Raw genomic sequence first — 21,439 nt, 5'->3', positions numbered from 1 at the left:
AGTAAGCAATAATATAATGATCCTGGTGCCCAGTCCAAACCAGCCACCTAAGTCCCTATGGACTCACAGGACGCACCTATCCCTCCATTTGGGCTGTTAGAAGTTCATCGGGTATTCACGCCCAGGCTAGGATTATCTGGCAGGGGTTGTTTTCGGACCAGGCTTATTATTCTCAGGGTGAGTGTCAGTCACTTAACAAACCAACTGTCTAATGAACAAGAAAAGATTCTTAACCACTGCTTGATTGGACAAAGCCTTAACCACTCAGAAATGTATAATGACCAATCTATAAATATTTATATATATATATCATGTTGTATGAACATAGCTGTTCACACAGTGTCACATTCATCTGCTTACAGAATATATGAACAAACAAAACGGTTGATTTGGCAATTACGGTTTTGTGTTAATCAAGAACTATTACATTCAGACTGCTCAAGAAGTGGTCAAAATCTGGTGAATGGCAGCTTGACCTCATCCCTGTTCACAGAGGCACAATGGTGACATTCAGGGACTACGGTACATTTTTTTTAATGAATTGAGTTTTGTATGAGACATTTTTGATGATTGTTTTAGCAGGCAGTCAATCAGCACTCGACCACCCACAAGAGTTTCTCATTCTCGAAGCAAGAAAATTGTGGTGCTGAATATATTTGACTATTGTGCTATTGCATTGAGTTGACAACATTTCACCATCATTGAGAGATTACACTATCACATAGTATTTTAAATAATTGTTCTACTAACAAAATGTTTTGCTTCTTAAATTGGTTATACACCATGTCCCAAATCTCCACACTTGTCTCTTGAGGTCTGCTGTTATCCTCTGTCCCACAAAGATTTAAAGGCATGATTGGTGTACAAGCGCATGCTTACACCACTCCTGTTTTTAAATCTACATGGGGCAATGCACACGTTCACACTGAAGGGGATGTTTTGTTGGAGATTTTGGGTGCAGGGATAATATTCCACTTATGGACGATGTGTAATATTAGTGTGTTGATTGGCCTAGTCCAGAAACCAAACCACACCCCTAGTACCAAGCCACAATGGCACTCCAAATCTAAAATTGCCTCTGGATAATATTTCAGCCACTCTAACACATGGCTCGGTAGAGCTTCTACCACACGTCTTATAGCAATACAAGTCTGGTTCTTTCATGTCAGCTCGGCTAGGAGATATTGGCTGGGCTAGGGGGTGTTTCTGGAGGAGGCCAGTCAGCAGCAGAGGTCTCACCATTTCTTGTCCCTTTGAAGAGCTGGCTCTCCCCCTTGTGGCCAACATTTGTATTACAGTGCTGCTCCACCCAATTGTGTGTATTTAGCTCTAAATTACACAGAGTAGGTGAATTAGAATTGTCAAAGCTGAAGCAGCACCAGGGTGTTGATTTTGTTGTTATACTTGTTTATTTGTGATACATCAACAATGGACATGTACATTTCATTGTCCAAAGAAAACATTAAACATCCCTTTGTTACATCTTGTCATCATCATTGCTGCTCCTATATGTGATTGCACTCATCACTTTGAGTAATATTAGGCCTTGAGCTGATATTACAGATGTATCATAAACATTTGACTTTTCTCAAACGGTCCCTATATTTGCTCATGGCCTTGTAAAGCAGGCCTTTCATCATCCAAAGATGCACTCAACAATTCTGTTCCATCTCCTTGACACAGTATTCATGTTGGTGTTCTTGAGCTCTTTACAGCATCTCTGCATGAGTGTCTTCAACTGGAGATTGACATGAAGATAAATTAAGTTTCACTGTCAAGGTTGTTTTTTCAGCCTCCAGTTCATGCTCCTCAGTCTCCCTCTCTCCCTCGTGTGGAGCCTGGGTCTGCCTCCCAGGAGAGCGCGGTCTAATCAAGGATCCTCCATGGGTGAACCAACCAGTTCTTCCTATAAAGTTATAAAGGGCTAATAATAGTGGACACAAGGCTGGAAGAAGCGGATCATGTTAAGACACTTTGGACAATGAAAAACTCAATGAAAAACTCAAAAAAAAAAAAATCACACATGGACACATAAAATCTCTTCAGGGTATGGGGCAGAACATAGGCTACATTTCCCTGATCATCCATTTTCTTTTCTATAAATAAACATAATTAGTAGGCTAACCACCAGCTACTCTTCCCTCAGAAGATCAATGCAAAAACAAGCAAAACAAAAAACACGCAGATAGGCCTACAGTTGATGGTCATTACTTCACAATGCAAAGTACTTTACCTTCTACCTTCTAAGCACATTCTACTGATAAAGGGGGCATTTATCTGTTATGTCAAGGTAGTTAGACACTGTGTGGAGGTGATTTCTTATGAGGGAATAAAGAATTGTGACTTTGAATAACGTGTGTATGTCAGTTTCTTTGTTAAAATCACACCCAGGTGGTGAAGTAAGTGGTGGTAGGTAGGTTTATGAGCAATTTCTACTGCCCTGTAGTGCTGGTGTGCAGTGGGTATTGATGACATAAATGAAACAGAAAACGTGTAGCCTTTGCATTTGAAAGTACCAACTGCCGCTAAAGTGTTCTGAACATTCCACTATTTTTGTGAATGGGGGTAGGCTATGCTATGGTTTTCCTCTCCTAAGTAGCTTACCACCATTCATTCTATATGAGGAAAGCATGGCCAGCTTCAGACAGCTCTGTCTCAAGAAGCATAAATGTCACAGCTTAGATATTTACACCATAGGAATCATGGGAAGCAGATGAACATTTTGAGTGATAGGCCTATAATAATGTCCAATGAAGAGAAGATATAGAAAAGGGACGGAGGTCCTGTTTTTCATGTCTCAAAGCCATGCATTAAGAATTCTGTGATGGTTCAGAGGGGAAGTTCAGGTTCCAGTCCTGCTGTAGGCCTACAGGTAGAACATCATGGGTCATTAGTTCCACTGTAGGCTACCCGTGCTGGTAGCCAGCTTTTAAACTATGTTGAATGATAGTTTAGAATGATGTTTGCATATGAAAAACAAAACAGCATCTGAGCTCATGGCTCAGAGGGTAGGCTAAGTGCAGGTTCCAGCCCTGGTCCAAGTTCTATTCTGGGCTGGTATCAGAATCAGTGACCATTCATTGCGCCATAGACTTTTCACTCGGTCTACATTACCGCATCTACAGACAATATTATTTCGTTATTCACCGAGGTGAAGCCATTTTACGAAAGATGAAAGCCTCTTCTCCGAGGTGGTTACAGTTGTGATCACTCTCCAGGAGAAGGGCATCTCTGCAGACCCGGAGACTACGAGGGGGAGGGTCAACTGTCAATCAATTTTTACTTTGGCCAATCAGAGGCTGACAATCGTCTTGTCAATCAAAAACGAATTTAGCCTGAAACGGTTGTCAATCACTTTTTATTTGGCGAATCGCCTTTCTCTTAGGAGAAGGGGCGTGAGACTCAAAGCTAATTTGTCATTAATAAGTGTCAGCTGCAGAGGAGGACGATCAAGCGAACAGATTCAAGTCTCTGAAGCACCGCTTCACCTGGACATCGGAGACAGTGAGGAGCTCAAGTTTTCAGTGCAACATGGCAACGTTTCATACTTTAGAAACAATGAATGTTTAAGTAGGCCTAAATATACCTGGGTGTATTTTTAAAACATGGCGATTTTTCCCTCACACGCCAGGTGAAAACTGCTGTGGACAAGATTTCTGAGAGAAAGACCACTGCCCTTGTCACAAAATAGCCTATAGCTTTTATTATTATTATTTTCCTACTGTATTTTATACGGTTTACCATCGATAGGCCACTGTATAGAATAAGCAGGAATACGTTGACGCGTGTTTTTAGCACCGCAGAAAAGACATCTTCATGAATTGTACTTTTCTTTAAACTTGTAGCGCCAAATTGCCTATAAACACAAACAAATAACCTCCAACGACTTGGAAAGAGTTTACTACTGTATAGAAGAGGGCAAATAAAAAGTGTATAGGTACAGTATGTTCCTAGCATGCCTGGATTGTGCAAAACATGTCTAGTGTACAGAGTTTATGTAAAAGTCTGGTGATGCAAGGCTAGCTGCCACCACATATGGATCCTCAGACGAATACAGCGCCTTTCCGTCTGCTACCTGCATCAGCTGGGATAGATGGTTAGATCGGGAAACCGTGCCCTAATTCAAGTAAAAAATGACTCCAAGAACGTTCACTGATTCAGATACAAGCAAGCGAAGAGAGACATGAACCTTCGCTTCTGTCTCTTATGATTTATGGACACCTGTTCATAGCTTAACCAGCGAAAATCTAACTGTCATATACATTTGGTTGCTAAATTTACTCATATTCAGCACTTATACACCTAAGTGTGATTAACAGCTAGGCCTATATTAAAAAGTATTTGTAAAGATTGGTAAATATTGCTATGAAATTGTCAGGCAGCCTGTGGCAGAACCTGTGGCACCTGAAGAAGACAGTGACTGAGCTATCTCTCTCTCTCTCTCTCTCTCCATCTGTTACTAGCCTACATGGCAATGAAAGGAACAGCCCCCTCCTACCTCCAGGCCATGTTCAAACCCTATACCCCCTCCCGACAGTTTCACTCTGCCACCTGTTATAGATTTATTCTAATAATTAAGAAAAGAGTAGTCGAGAATGCCAAGGTTAATCTTCGCAAGTCCAAGCTGGTTACTTTTATTCCAAATAGGTTACGAGTTTGCAAAGTTGGGCTCAAAGAGAAAGGAACATCCACCAAGAGCAATGAAAACAGCATTATAAACAGTGTGGGTGTGACGTCATGAGAAGGAACAACATTAGCTATCATAGCTATGCTGACGACACCCCCTGACTACAGTACAGTTGACTGTTTGATTCAATGTATTGCTGATATAAATGTGTGGATGTCACAGAATTTCCTACAGCTAAACCCTGAAAAAACAGAATTATTGATTATTGGTGATAAAGGTGAAAGGGAGAAACTCTCAATGTATTTAAAAACACTGACACAACACCAAATGCCTGATCAGAAACTTAGGTGTAGTATTGGACTCCGATCTTAGCTTTGAGCCCCATATAAAGAATGTGACACGAACTTCTTTCTGTCACCTTAGACACATTGCAAAGACTAATTCATGCCTTCGTAACCAGCAGACTAGATTACTGCAACGCCCTCCTGTCTGGCCTCCCCCAAAAATCGATTAGTCAACTACAACTAACACAGAATGCAGCTGCGCATGTTCTCACTAACACCAAAAGGAGGGTCCACATTACACCAGTTTTAAAGTCACTACACTGGCTACCTGTCATTTTTAGAATTGATTTTAAGATTATCTTATCCATCCATCCATCCATCCATCCATCCATCCATCCATCCATCCATCTTCATCCGCTTATCCGGGGTCGGGTCGCGGAGGCAGCAGCTCCAGCAGGGGGCCCCAGACATCCCTTTCCCTAGCAGCATCAACCAGCTCTGCCTGGGGAATCTTTAGCCGCTCACAGGCCAGTGCGGAGATGTAGTCCCGCCACCTAGTCCTGGGTCTACCCCGCGGCCTCCTCCCAGCCGGACACGCCTGGAACACCTCCCTAGGGAGGCGCCCAGGAGGCATCCTCACTAGATGCCCGAACCACCTCAACTGGCTCCTTTCGACGCAAAGGAGCAGCGGCTCTACTCCGAGTCTCTCCCGGATGACTGAACTTCTCACCCGATCTCTCAGGGAGACCCCAGCCACCCTCCGGAGAAAACTCATTTCGGCCGCTTGTATCCGTGATCTCGTTCTTTCGGTCATGACCCATCCTTCATGACCATAGGTGAGGGTGGGGACGAAGATAGACCGGTAGATCGAGAGCTTTGCCTTTTGGCTCAGCTCTCTTTTCGTCACAACAGTGCGGTAAAGCGACTGCAGAACCGCACCAGCTGCTCCGATTCTCTGGCCAAACTCCCTCTCCATGGTTCCCTCACTCGTGAACAAGACCCCCAGATACTTGAACTCCTTCACTTGGGGTAAGGACTCATTTCCTACTCGGAGCGGACAGGCCACCGGTTTCCTGCTGAGAACCATGGCCTCAGATTTAGAAGTGCTTATTCTCATCCCAGCCGCTTCACACTCAGTTGCGAACCTATCCAGAGAGTGCTGGAGGTCGCAGGCAGCTGATGCCATCAGGACCACATCATCTGCAAAAAGCAGAGACGTGATCCCCAGCTCACCGAACTGCAAACCCACCTCCCCACGGCTACGCCTCGATATCCTGTCCATGAAAATCACAAACAGGATTGGTGACAAAGCGCAGCCCTGGCGGAGGCCAACCCCCATCGGAAAGGAAGACGACTTACTGCCGAGTATCCGGACACAGCTCTCGCTCTGGGTGTACAGGGATTGGATGGCCCCAAGTAGGGACCCCCTCACCCCATACTCCCGCATAACCCTCCACAAGACCTCTCGAGGGACCCGGTCGTAAGCCTTCTCCAAGTCCACAAAACACATGTAGACAGGTTGGGCAAACTCCCAAGCCCCCTCCAAGATCCTTGCGAGAGTGAAGAGCTGGTCGGTAGTTCCACGACCAGGACGAAATCCGCATTGTTCCTCTTCGATCTGAGGTTCGACTATCGGCCGGACCCTCCTTTCCAGCACCTTGGAGTAAACTTTCCCTGGGAGGCTGAGTAATGTGATGCCTCTATAGTTCGCACACACCCTCTGGTCCCCTTTTTTGAATATTGGGACCACCACCCCAGTCTGCCACTCCTTCGGCACTGACCCAGACTTCCACGCAATGTTACAGAGGCGTGTCAACCAAGACAGCCCCTCTACACCAAGCGCCTTCAGCATTTCTGGATGGATCTCATCAGTCCCTGGGGCTCTGCCACTGTGGAGTTGTTTGACTACCTCAGTGACCTCCTCCAAGGAAATTGACGACCTACCATCATCTTCCGGCTCTGCCTCGATCGTAGAGGGTGGATTAGTCGGGTTCAGGAGTTCCTCAAAGTGCTCCTTCCAACGCTCAACAACCTCCTCAGTTGAGGTCTGCAGTGTCCCCTCCTTGCTGTATACAGCTTGGATGGTCCCCCGCTTTCCCTTCCTGAGGTGTCTGATGGTCTTCCAGAAACACTTTGGTGCCGACCGAAAGTCCTTCTCCATGGTTTCTCCGAACTCCTCCCACACCCGCTGCTTTGCCTTGGTCACGGCCGAAGCCCCAGCCCTCCGGGCCAGTCGATACCCTGCAACTGCTTCTGGGGTCTCCCGGGCTAACATATCCCGGAAGGCCTCCTTCTTCAGTCGGACGGCTTCCCTGACCACCGCTGTCCACCACGGTGTCCGAGGGTTACCGCCCCTTGAGGTACCTATGGCCCTCAGGCCACAGCTCCCAGCCGCAGCTTCAGCAATGGAGGCTTTGAACACCGACCACTCATGCTTGATGTCCCCAACCTCCACAGGGATGCCTGAGAAGCTCCGCCGGAGGTGGCAATTGAAATCTCTCCGGACAGGCTCTTCCTCCAGACGTTCCCAGTTCACCCTCACTACACGCTTGGGTTTTCCAGGTCTGTCCAGAAGTTTCCCCCGCCATCGAAACCAGCTCACCACCAGATGGTGATCAGTGGACAGCTCTGCCCCTCTCTTTACCCGAGTGTCCAAAACGCATGGCCTCAGATCAGATGATACGATAACGAAATCGATCATCGACCTTCGGCCTAAGGTGTTCTGATGCCAGGTGTACTTGTGGGCATCCTTGTGTTCGAACATGGTGTTTGTTATGGACAAACCGTGACTAGCACAGAAGTCCAACAACAAAACACCACTCGGGTTCAGATCGTGGTGGCCATGCCTCCCAATCACGCCCCTCCAAGTTTCTCCATCATTGCCTACGTGTGCATTGAAGTCCCCCAGTAGGACAGTGGAGTCCCCTGCAGGAGCCCCCAAAAGGACTCCACTCAGGGTCTGCAGGAAGGCCGAGTACTCTGAACTGCTGTTCGGTGCATAAGCACAAACCACAGTCAGAGTCCCCCCCCCACAGTCCTAAGGCGCAGGGAGGCGACCCTCACATCCACTGGGGTGAACTCCAGCACAGAGGCGTTCAGCTGGGGGCTAGCTACTATAGCCACACCTGCCTTACGCCTCATACCGTGAGGAACTCCGGAGAATAACAGGGTCCAACCCCTATCCAGGAGTTTGGTTCCGGTGCCGGTGCTGTGCGTGGAGGTTAGCCCCACCAGGTGTAATTGGTATCGCTCCACCTCCCTCACAAGCTCCGGCTCCTTCCCCCCCAGCGAGGTCACGTTCCATGTCCCCAGAGCCAGCCTTTGCCGCCCGGGTCCGGTCCGTCGGTGCCCCCCGCCTTCACCGCCACCTAGTTGGCAGCGCACCCGACCCGGACAATTCCTCCCGCGGGTGGTGGGTCCACGGGACGATGGAGGAGGAGATGGTGCTTCCACGTTGCTTATTCGGGCTGGGCCCGGCCGGGCTCCATGGTAAGCCCGGCCACCAGGCGCTCGCAGGCGGGCCCTCCGTCTGGGCCTGGCTCCAGACGAGGGCCCCGGTCTTCCTCCGGGCCGGGTCTCTCTTCCTTTTGGTTGTTTTGTCATTAGGGTTTTTGCCTGTAACCCCAGGTAGGGGGGCTAGGGGGTACTACCACTTGCCCAAGGTGGACCCCCAGACTAGTGGAGGGAAGGAGGCGTCTTACTTCTCCATTCTAGTTTTGCAACTAGCCACTGCCCGTAAGATTATCTTATTAGTTTACAAATCACTTCACAATCCTGCACCAAAATACATTTTAGACATGCTTCTTAAATACTCTCCTAGCAGGCCCCTCAGGTCCTCTGGCACCGAGCTCCTAACAGTTCCAAGATGCAGAACCAAGAAACATGGGGAGGCAGCCTTTAGTTTTTATGCCCCCAGCCTCTGGAACACACTGCCAGAGGACCTGAGGATGTCCAAGACAGTAGAAACTTCTTTAAGATCTTAAAACATATCTTTTTAAACATAATTTTTAGTTTCACTCTTTTTTTCCTGCTGTGTATTTTATTATTATTGTTGTTTCATCTTTCTTATTGTACTGCACCTATTTTACTCCTATTGTTGTTGTTTTATCTTTCATGATTGTATTGTTTTTATTACTTTCTCTGTGATTTTATTGCACTGTTTTAATGATCACTGTAAAGCACCTTGAATTGCATTGACTTGCACAAAACTGTGCTATACAAATAAAGCTGACTTGACTTGACTTGTGACCATACCTGCATATGCAAATACCTCACTAGCCAATTATCAGTGAGTAGGCTAGGTCTGAGGGTCAACAGCTGAAGTAAACATTACAGAGATCAAAGATAGCTGGGAGGAGGGGACCCCTGGTGAGGTCTCCTGCAATAAAGCATTGTTTAGGCCTGGGGATAGAGGGGTCAGGGCAATAAACATCAGCTTCTCCCTTTATAAAACAGGCCTATGACAATGTCTTGAGCAGAGAATACACTTATTTGAATGTATCTATTACACACCTCGGGGCGACTGGTTGCCCCGTCACTCCGGGGCCCCTGCGCCCCTCTTGCACCCCTGTCAGGCTGCCCCTCTGGGAGGAAGGGGCGTGGCCGGTGGACTTCGGGTACAGGGAGGAGTGTTGGCTGCGTGGTGGTTTCGTGATGTTCACAGTGTGCTGTGACTGTAGGGATGGCCGTCTGGATACTGCGAGCTGCGCCTGCGTTAGGCTGACCTCTAGGGGGCAGCGGTACTCCTACCAGAGACTAGATGAAGCTGTACCAGCTGTGTGAGTGACCTGCTGGGTACCAACACTGACCTTAACAGTCCTTTATTTATCACATGTAAAGGATACAGATACCATGTGGAATGAAATGCCTACAGTGTTTATGTGTTTTTTTTAAAAGGTTATTGCTTAGTCCCATCAGTGACATTTATAGTCGGCTACAAAATATTGTATTGGTAGTATTTTTCAATGTTATGCATAATTTTGATGTTTAGCCTGTTCCTTACAGCTTGTGTCTTTGTGTCAGGCTGTATGACTGAGGTCTATGGTGGGGTTGTGTAGACCTGCTGACAGGTGGTGGTGTGGTTGTGTAGACTGACTGAGGTGGTGGTGTGGTTGTGTAGACCTGCTGACTGAGGTGGTGGTGTGGTTGTGTAGACTGACTGAGGTGGTGGTGTGGTTGTGTAGACCTGCTGACTGAGGTGGTGGTGTGGTTGTGTAGACTGACTGAGGTGGTGGTGTGGTTGTGTAGACCTGCTGACAGGTGGTGGTGTGGTTGTGTAGGCCTGCAGACTGAGGTGGTGGTGTGATTGTATAGGCCTGCAGACTGAGGTGGTGGTGTGGTTGTGTAGACTGACTGAGGTGGTGGTGTGGTTGTGTAGACTGACTGAGGTGGTGGTGTGGTTGTGTAGACTGACTGAGGTGGTGGTGTGGTTGTGTAGACTGACTGAGGTGGTGGTGTGGTTGTGTAGGCCTGCTGACTGAGGTGGTGGTGTGGTTGTGTAGACTGACTGAGGTGGTGGTGTGGTTGTGTAGACTGACTGAGGTGGTGGTGTGGTTGTATAGACCTGCTGGTGTGGTTGTGTAGGCCTGGCCTGCTGACGGAGGTCTGTGGTGTGGTTGTGTAGACCTGGTCTGCTGACTGAGGTCTGTGGTGTGGTTGTGTAGACCTGGCCTGCTGACGGAGGTCTGTGGTGTGGTTGTGTAGGCCTGCTGCCTGACCTGGACTCCTTCCTCCTCGATAGCAAGGTCAGACTGTCTGCACCTAATACATCCATGGTCTGCACACACTGAAAAACACCACATAGAATCAACATCAGCAATCTTTTCAATACAATAATCAATTAAATCTATGGTCGCTTAGTTGAAACACACCAATTGCATAAGTCTATACTACAGGTATGTGCTTAAAAAAACACAATTGACTCAATATTTTAATTTCAAGTACACTTGTAGTATATCCTGAGATGCTTGAGTGTTTGTATTTGGATCTGTCTCTGACGCAGTCGTCTAACCCAGACCTCTGTCTCTCCTACAGTAGGTCAAGAGGGTAGCTGTGGGAAGTCTAGAACCAGGCCGCTCCCCCACAGGTACCACATATTGTGACATATAAGAAAGACAACCTAATATATTTATACTGACATAGTACATCCATTAGTCCAGCACTCTGACTCAGTAGCAGTAGACCATGGAGAAGAGGATCACTGAGGATCACTCATGCCAGACAGTCTCATCTCCTCACACACAGAGGTTGAGGAGGGCGAGGAGAAGAAGGAGGTGCAAAGAAGGACACCGCTGAATTCCGAGCCGGTCGTCAAAGGAGTGGACATGAATGAGGCGAACAGGGGAACAAATCCAAAGACTACCGGACTTGGCTGGAAGCAGAACCCTGCAGAACACAGGTACAGAACGTAGATATTATCTGGACGCAACAAAGGACACTGACGACAGTGGCCTCCATGTTCTCTTCCGTACAACAGCGTACTGTAGAATACAAACTGTATTACAAATACAAATTTTGAGAACTTAATTTGAACATGTTCAGATTTGAATTTTAATCTCCAACCCACTTAAAATATAAGATGAGGTGGAATTGGAATGCAGTGATGATTATATCAGGGTGCCCACAGGTACTGGAAATCCTTGAAAATGCTTGAATTTCAATGTGGCGTTTTAGAGGTTTGAAAAGTACTTGAATTTTGTATCAAGTACTGGACACTCCTTGAAACTAATAACTAGGCTACTTTCATAATAAATTGCTATGTGACAGAATTTGTGTTTTAGAATAAGTCAGAGAGAGACTTTAGTCATCCTAATTGCTTTCATGCAAAATGAAGACGAGTCCTCTCGAGCGTCGTACGTGATTTGGCTTGGCTTGACTTGTGATCGGTAGTGGTTTTTTTAATGTGGCACTTGATGACGGCGAGTTGGACAGTGTTTTGAAATACATGGATAGGAATGGATGACTAGGCTTGGCTATGCATCACCACATAACGTCAGACCTGGTGAATTCACAGGCTAATGATGGTTGATTTTCGGGAGGGAGGTGATCCATTAGTAATTCTATGTCAATTATGGCATGTTAATTTATGTAATCTGCAACTGCACAATAGAAAGTGCTTGATTTGGCTGCCTACCTCAAAGACTGTTCTCTTATTTTGCCCAATGCCCATTTTCAGTAAAGTCTTTATTGAAATTGAAGTTTTGTCTGGGGGTTGTTTGAGGTGATTGCTTTAGATGGCTCAGCCAGGCTATATAGGATGCTAAGTCTTTTATAGCACTATATCATCTGATTTAATGTGATGAAGAAGTAAAATGATCATTTTGAGTTAATATTTAATTATTATTATTCCAGCGTTAGGTGCTGGAAAAACTTGAACTGTACCTGGAAAATGCTTGAAAGGGGCTTGAATATTGCTTTGGAAAAGGTGTAAGAAACCTGTTATATGCTAAAGAGATATTTTCAGTTGGCATAAGTTATACTTAAAAGTGACTAAAAGGGAAAGGTAGGTTAATGCCTTAGGCAGCTATGTGAGCACAGAGCATCAAAGCACACCCCGCTTTGCTCTTTGTTTAAACATTGCTCTTCTGTTTAAGCAAATTTACAGGTCCACTCTTCGAAGAGTTGTCACACAAGTTTCAGTAGGCTACATTTAAATGAGGGAAAGCTTTTTTTCTGCCAAAGATTTTTGTGTTATGTCTCTCTCGTGGAACTCCTTTGCCAGGTGATTCTTTGTGGAATGACAACACATCTGATCTTCTCTCACGGGATCTGTAAACGCAAAATAATTATTTAAAATAATTAAAGCATTATGTGTGTGTCTTTATTATAATATGTTTCTAGTCCTCATGGACCATAAGAGATTAATGCACACAAGTAATTAAATCCTTGGGTATACTGACTGGGTGGTTAAACTGATATTTGCTTTTGAGAGATAATTTGAGGAAATTGCCTCAAGCATGATTCTGGTAGAGATATGAGTGACAGGCAGAATAATGAGAGAAAGCCATATAAACCTACTGCAGACTGATTTTGAATGTCGTGGAGCGGAATACATCTGCTTTGTCTTAATGTTTCAGGCCCCAGATCTTATCTTGAAGGGAGTCAGGCCATGACAGTTTGAGATGAGGAAACATGAAAATTTGACTGAATTTAACAAGGAAATGGAGATCGTGGACCTTGAGTTGATTCAAGGGGAGCAATATTATCCATGGCACGACCCAGGGATCACTCACAAGGACCATGGGGCATGAGATCTTGTGAAATACATCATGTGAAATATCTTTGATTATAAAGAATCACACAGGCTTTTGTTTAAACATGTGTTCACTTTTCAAAAATTCTACCATAAAAATACTACCTTTTCAAAAAATACTACCGTTAAAAAAATGCTACCATTTTGAAGATACTACCATTAAAAAAAAACTACAATATCAAAAATAATACTATTTAAACAAATTCTACCATTTCAAAAAATCTAGCATTTAAAAAATAATACCATTTCAAAAATTTGACTATTTCCAAAATACTACCATTCCCTTCAAGAAAATGTAGGAGTAGTTTCTAAGTCTATCCCCCCTTAGCTCTCTTTAAAGTGTTGCCTCTGTATGTGAAACACGCTATACAAATAAAGTTTGATGAGATAAAAAAATACAACCATTTCCAAAATACTAGATTTAAAAAATATGACCATTTAAAAATATGACCATTTAAAAAATGACCATTTCCAAAATACTAGATTTCAAAAATACTACAATTTCAAAAATATGACCACTTCAAAAATACCATTTAAAAAGTATGAAATTTCAAAAATACGACCATTTCAAAGATATAATTTCAAAAATATTACCATTTAAAAAATTTGACCGTTTCAAAAATACTACCATTTCCTCTTAAAGGCACAAGTTGATTCTAATCATACAGCGGTACTGGTGGAACTACTCTGCTCGAAAGCTGGTGTCACTTTATTGTGTGTGTGTGTGTGTGTGTGTGTGTGTGTGTGTGTGTGTGTGTGTGTGTGTGTGTGTGTGTGTGTGTGTGTGTGTGTGTGTCTGTGCATGCGTGTAAGAGAGGGAGAGTATTTGCACTGGTGTGTCTGAGATACATTTAATGAGCTGTTGTACCTGGGCAAACAATGACACACTCGTACGGTACACACACACATTCACACAACACAGAAAGACAGAAAAACAATGTGGGCCTTCTCATCACACCTGACCCCATATCATCTGATTCTCTAACCAGGAAAATGTTTTTAGTTTTATTTCTCACAATTCTGAAAAAAAAAGAAAGTGGATACACTTATCCAAATACTCAACCATGCCACTGCCAAACTGAGACTGTGGTGGGAGATACACTGAAGCTCTCAACAATCTGAGTGACGCTTTCTTCAAAGAGATCACACAGCTTTCATTATGCAAATGATGGTGAGAAGAATTCAATTTGCCCCCAAGTGTGAATGTTGAATGGAACATTCAAGATTGCGTTTGATCTTGAATCTTGAATGTTCCCTTACATACCAAAGTTGTATAGACTGTATCAAAATCTTAAGTAGTGGAACAGTACTGACACAGAGTGAATGGGGATAGGACTAGACATTGCTTCTTCCTATTCCCTTTCGGACATCACAAACATGTACCTTTGACTGCTGAGTTTGTGCTTCTTCTTTTGTTCCAAATAAACTTAAACAAAAAAAAAAACACACACAAAAACCCCAGAAGCAACACAGTACCAGACAGAACTGTCACCCTTCAGATGTAGTTTTCGTCACATTGTCCACATTCAGGCTGAAGTAGATACACATCTACAGTGCTGTTTACTTTATGAATATGGCCTAAGGTTAGAACTTAGCAGGCATTACAACACACACACACACACACACACACACACACACACACACACACACACACACACACACACACTCTCTCTTTCGCTCTCTCGGACACACCTCCTCTGCTGCTATTGATGTGCATGGGTTGACGTCTACCTCAGTCCATGCAGTCTAACCAGGGATCCAGCAGAGAACATCTCCAAAGTGCTCCAACCAGCTCTGTGTGCTGGGACATAGCCAGAGGCTTACCGTGCTCCCTCTGTGTTTGGCCCACCCCAGGGTCCTTGTTATCTGTCCAAGCCTGTAAGCTACAACAGCCAAACCGCTAGCACCGTCGAGTCCGACATCCTCTAGAGGAACCAAGGACTTCTTCTTCTTCCTGTCTTCGGCGTTGACACTGTGGGTCATTTAGCAGCAGAGTCTGACGACCCTCTGACGGAGGATAAGTAGAGCACGTTATCGCTGCTCCAACAGCATCACCTGCTATTCCTGACGAGGTAAGGCCTTGATGGGCACACCTGGGACTGGTGGGAGGAGGGTTACTGGTGCACTAAGACTCCCGTCAGAAATCAGAAGGAGTGAAAGGTGTCTCATGACAGATTCATGATTTAAGTGCCTGTAAACTTGGTTCGAAATAGGAAAAATTCATATATATCAAAGTTTAGTGTCTCATTAAGCATCCACTAGTCTTAATGAAAATAAACATTCAGAACTTTTAGAAAATCTGTTCAGAAACAGCTCATTTTGCTATTAAGACCATTTCTCAAGACTGTCCTAATAGACTTTCAACGCATCACAATATGCGCTCACCATGATAAGTATGGCTCCATGATCCATCATCAAGTCCAGTTTTAAAAATCAAAATGTTAAAAAACAGTTTACCAGTCTAACTCCACAATTCAATAAGACATACCGGTAGTTCAGACTTTCCACATATTTTCAGCAATGACTTTCTAACAAGTATATTGTGTTCAGAAACAAATCTCGGATTCACTTTACAAGGACACATCTTAGTCACAAAATTCTCAAACTTGCAACTGTCAATTGAGCTTTCTTTTTCCTGTTAGTCCCTGAAAATGATGTGCGACAATATTGAATAGAGGGCAAATACTACAGTAAGCTGTCTCTAAGGACAACTTAAACAGTACTACAGGTGGGAATGCCCAAGAATTCAACAGCATTATCTGATAATGGAAGTGTTTACTAGAAGTTCCCAGCAACAGTTGGAAGACGATTGGGAGTGCAGCCTTTGTCAATTATGGCCCAAAGCTATGGAACACAATACCTATAGATATCAGGGAAGCCTGCTCGCTAAATACTTTTAAAAGAAAGCTAAAACATGTCTTCACTTTCGCTTTTAACTGTCTCCTTTTGTACTTGTGTGCTACAGTACTTTTTTTAAAAAATGTCTCCAGTTCAATGTTTTATTTTACTTGATTTCTTATCTTTATCTTTTATTGTGTTTTATCTTCCATCTTATTTTTCCTGTTTTTTGTTAATGTTATGTCTATTTTCATGTGAAACACTCATGTAAATGCATGTTTACACATGCATGTAAATTCTCTGTAAAGCACTTTGAGCTGCATATATTTGCATGAAAGGTGCTATACAAATAAAGATTTTATTATTGTTATTTTTATTATTAAATGTACTACAGGTATAGGGGAAATAATGTGATGATAATGGTGCAGACACACAATCACACTCCCAGAGAGAGGGCATATTATGGTAAATACAGTACAGCTGTAATAGGTGTATAAACAGTAGGTGTGCTTTAAAGCAGCTCCACTTTTGTCCGAGGCCTAAAGGAATGCAGTGCGTAATGAATGACCGATCCCCTTTCATATCGGCTGAATGCCTCTGATATCAGTTTAGTCTTTGTTATGTATCAAAGTGTTAAACAGATTCTTCCAGGGTTTCAGTTCACACACACCCAACCCCACCCCCACCCCCCCCCCCCCACACACACACACCTATGCCCCCATTACTGAATATTATTTTTAATATTACATAAATAATGATCTTAACTTCCTTGTAATAACTCACCAAAATGTTTCACATATTCCAAGAAAGAACACACCCTCTTACTAAACCTCCAGCTTCAACCACTAGCCTACACAAAATCATCTGACCAAAATCCTCCATGCATGAAAATGTAGAGTGTATGATTCCACATGAAACTTTTCCTTCACAGGTAAAAGACAGTGAACGGTGGTGAACTTAGTCTCAGCCACTTTCACAGCCAACCTTGTGCCATTTCCCCAGGGATCAATAAAGTACTGGAAGTATTGATTCCTGGGGAATTGCACAATGTGGGCTGTGAAAATGGTTCTACTTCTACTACCACCACCACTACTTTGTCTTTGATGTTCTAAACATGGGAACGAGCCCTTAGAGGCTCTCTCTTGCACAGCCCGACACACCTGGCTAGAGAAAACCCAGCTGGGGCTGGATAACACATCTCAATACACAGAGGAAGATCTGGGCCATTTGGGAGAGAGGTGCCTCTGGCTAAAACCTCTGGCGCCTCTGGCATCCTCTCTAGCTTTCTAGCTCTAACCAACATGTAAAACTGAACGCATGCACCTAAAGTTCACTCCGCGTTGTGATGGTGACTACGTAGCCGGTGCTAGATCAAACCCCTGTTCTGGGCCAGTGGCCCAGCACCACTCCCTGGCCAAGCCAGCAGCTCTCTTAGTCACTGCGCACATAAGTCTCCATTGTATCCACCTTTCTCTTTGGGAGGGTACAGTAGGTGGTGGGAGACCATGTTGCTTTCTTTCTCAATTGAATCCAAATTGATCTTGATGACTTAAGATGGGCCACCTTTCTGCGATTAGTACTGTATTATGGTGTATTACTGACCATTATATCAATTCAGGGACAGCTATGTCAACCTACCTACAGACCTTTGACCCAGAGCTTGAGCGGTAAAAGAGATGCCTGGGCTTTGGAGAACGGAATGCTGCACCAATTCTATAAATGTTTGCATCTAGTCTGTGGCTATAGGACATGGGTTTATGCCATAATTTCAAAGAAAGTATAGCATGTAACCGTAAACAAGACGGTTGAAATATCAACGTTGTGTAGGATTACTGCCGTTTCAATGTCTGGGGACAGTACGTGGGTCTGGTGTCAGTGCAGCATGAAGACAGCACTGTCTGAGAGTACAGCTTTCCATGGGTCAACATCTAGTTAATTTATTGGAGATATACATTTTACACGTATACACTTTTCAGAGGTGTAGTTTTCAAATGTCTTATATCAACACATCTGTTGGAGTTGGGTAGTACCTGTAGTAGAATGTCCTGACTTGAATTGATCTTTGACCTCTATACTGGACGTTGAGGTTGACCAAGGCCTTTCTCTTCCCCTCCAGTGTTAAGCCATGGGGAGTCCAGGCTGTGACGGGGTGGGTAGCACCACCACCCTGCCCCTCTATCCCAACGACCCCCCCTTGGGCGCGCTCAGGGCCTGGCAGGACGAAGAGGAGGACCTCAAACCGCCCCACGACCTGCCGGCCGGGGCGCAGGAGCGCGGCCTGCCCGGCGCCTACTGGGACGTCCTGCTGAGCGAGGACAGCTCCTGGCGCCTGAAGACCACGTCTCCCTGTCCTCTGCCGGCCTGCAGGGCGCCGGGGCAGTGTCCCATCATCCACGGCCAGGGGCCGGCACCCCCTGCTGGGCTGGAGGGCCAGGTGGAAGAGCGCTCCCTGGAGCAGGTCCAGACCATGGTGGTAGGGGAGGTCCTGAAGGACATAGAGACCGCCTGCAAACTGCTCAACATCACGCCAGGTAGGGAGGCCGATAAACTGCTCAACATCACGCCAGGTAGGGAGACCGATAAACTGCTCAACATCACGCCAGTTAGGGAGACCGATAAACTGCTCAACATCACGCCAGGTAGGGAGACCGATAAACTGCTCAACATCACGCCAGTTAGGGAGACCGATAAACTGCTCAACATCACGCCAGGTAGGGAGACCGATAAACTGCTCAACATCACGCCAGGTAGGGAGACCGATAAACTGCTCAACATCACGCCAGGTAGGGAGACCGATAAACTCTGTCCTGCTGTTCTGAAGATGATGTACTTAGACTGCCTATAACACAAACTGCACTCCTGCCTACTTTTAAGTCCACATCTCACGTCTCAGACTGCCATACATCATAATGTCATCTGTTGATTGACAGGGTCTTTAAAGGATTTGGTATTAAGGTGCAGTCGGGGGTTCGGTGTGCTCTCTCTCTCTCTCTCTCTCTCTCTCTTTCTCTCTCTCTCTCTCTCTCTCTCCCTCTCTCTCTCTCTCTCTCTCTCTCTCTCTCTCTCTCTCTCACACACAATTGAAATATCAACTGTTGCTGCAACCAACATCAGGTCACACAATGCAAACAGAAGTAAAGGTCATCATCGTTTAGTAAAGCTCCTGTTCCATGTAGCAGTCCTGGACCTTCGCTGCGTCAAAGGGCCTTTCCCACCCTGTGCAAACTGAGCCTCTGTTGACAGTGCATCTCACACACACACCATCCCATGCGTCTTAGGAACACGGAAAGGTATTTATTTAGGTTTTTAAATCTACATAGAGGTACTACTATCATCTTCATCTTCTGAAGTAGAGGGAAGTTTGTAGTTAGGGGAGTTTAGGGGTGTCGTTTGCATCCGTGTGAGTGTTTACTGAAGAAAAACGAGCAGGAAATAAATGTGGCAACACATTGTGAGAGACAGACTAACAATTGACACCTGACATTTAACATATATTAGGTAACAGTTTACTTACCATTTGACATATCTCGGGTAACAGTTTACTTACTATTTAACATATCTTGGGTAAGAGTTTGCTGAGAGCAAACGGTACAATGGATCCCATTGTCCTAATTCACTGTGTGACTATCAACTTGAATCAAGTTGATTTCATGTCATTCACACACGTAGTTCTTAGTCAAATGTACCGAGGGGCGGCTGTGTCTCAGGAGGTAGAGCAGGTCATCCAATGATCGTAGGGTCACCGGTTCGAATCCCGGCTCCTCCTGTCCACATGTCGAAGTGTCCTCGGGCAAAGACGCTGAACCCCAAATTCCTCCCAGTGAGCAGGCTAGCACCTTGCATGGCAGCTGGCCACCATCGGTGTGTGAATGTGTGTGAATGGGTGAATGAGAGGCCATTGTAAAGGGATGGATAAAAGTGCAGTCCGTTTACCAGTCTCCCGTTCCTGCTCCCCCCCCCAGACCCCATGGAGTGGAGCTGTGGGCAGGTCCAGAAGTGGCTGCTCTGGACGGAGCACATGTACCGACTGCCCCAGGTGGGGAAGCAGTTCCAGGAGCTCAGCGGGAAGGACGTGTGCTCCCTGAGCGAGGAGGACTTCAGGCAGCGCTCGCTGCAGTGCGGAGACCTGCTGTACGCTCACCTGGACATCTGGAGGTCAGGTAGGAGGACGCAGGTCTGGGGGGGGTCCGGTAACAGATTATGTGTTGACACTGGTAATGGTGTTCGCCTAATTTTTCTGAGTCATTTTGAAGAGAGCGAGAGAAGTTGTAACTGGGTTGTCTCTCTCTGTCTTAGCTGCATGCATGAAAGATCGCTTCTCTACAGGGAATGATAGATTAAATGGTAAGTTCTCAACTCGCTCCCTGTTATTTTATTTTTTTACTTACTATTAAAGAATTGTTTCCATCACTTTAATACGTTACAAGGTAACAACATAATTACACTATCGTCACATAGGTACAGTATAGAGCAGCATGATCTAGAACGTTATTTAGAGAATGCAATACGAGATGGGGTTCCTTCCTGACCTTTGACCCCATCCAGGTGCGGAGGAGGCGTGGCCAGAGGCGGACTCCTGCTGCACCAGCCAGCCCATCCACCTGTGGCAGTTCCTCCGGGAGCTGCTCCTCAAACCCCACAGCTACGGACGCTCCATCCGCTGGCTCAACAAGGAGAAGGGTGAGCGGGGATGGGCCCATCATGGTCCCATAACCATTATAGACAAGGGACCTTAGACCATTATTTTGGCCCTGTATACATCTTAGAGGAACACGCCAACTTTGGGGGAAATTAGCTTATTTGCCATCTTTCCCAGAGTCAGATAAGATATACTTCTGGTGATTGAGCTAAGCTAGGCTAACGGCTCTAACGGGTCTCAATGCTTCATACCGCACGCACAGAGAAGGGTATGTATCTTCTTATCTGACTCTGGGAAAGATGGCAAATAAACTAATTTCTCCTAAGGTTGGCGTGTTCCTTTAAGATGTATGCAGGGCCAGAGTGGATGGTCTAAGGTTCCTTGTCTGTACAGGTTATGGGACTTTATATTGTTATGTTTTGGTTGTTTTTAGGGTACTGTACGGTCTCTATAAGCCTCTATGTCTTATGATCCACAGGAATCTTCAAAATCGAGGACTCTGCTCATGTGGCCCGGCTATGGGGCATCAGGAAGAACCGTCCGGCTATGAACTATGACAAGCTGAGCCGCTCCATACGGCAGTATTACAAGAAGGGCATCATCCGCAAGCCGGACGTCTCTCAGAGGCTCGTCTACCAGTTCGTCAAGCCCGTATGATGCTGCGGACCGCCGGCCTATCAGAGGCGGAGAAGCGCTGCGACGAGAACGAAAGACGACTAGGCCGAACAGACGGGTGTAACAGGCCAACGGACTCCAAAGCTCTCTGAGCGTGCTGTTTGTGCAGGGCATACTGCTGCGTC

The 21,439-nt window shown here is 45.5% G+C and overlaps 1 protein-coding gene across 1 annotated transcript; it reads left to right on the top strand.

Moving 5' to 3' along the window:
• Positions 1–18,125: 18,125 nt before the first annotated feature.
• LOC311307252 (SAM pointed domain-containing Ets transcription factor-like) lies at positions 18,126–21,296 on the top strand (the record flags this gene model as incomplete). The annotated part of the gene is made up of 4 exons (XM_084436049.1): positions 18,126–18,531; positions 19,963–20,160; positions 20,546–20,680; positions 21,118–21,296. 4 exons carry the CDS (start codon positions 18,126–18,128, stop codon positions 21,294–21,296), a joined length of 918 nt encoding a protein of 305 aa, XP_084292175.1.
• Between the last annotated feature and the right edge of the window lie 143 nt (positions 21,297–21,439).

Source organism: Borostomias antarcticus (assembly GCF_949987555.1).
Source record: "Borostomias antarcticus genome assembly, chromosome: 3".
NCBI lineage: Eukaryota > Metazoa > Chordata > Actinopteri > Stomiiformes > Stomiidae > Borostomias > Borostomias antarcticus.
Note: the sequence above shows the minus strand (reverse complement) of the source record. Positions and strands in the feature narration are given on the sequence as shown.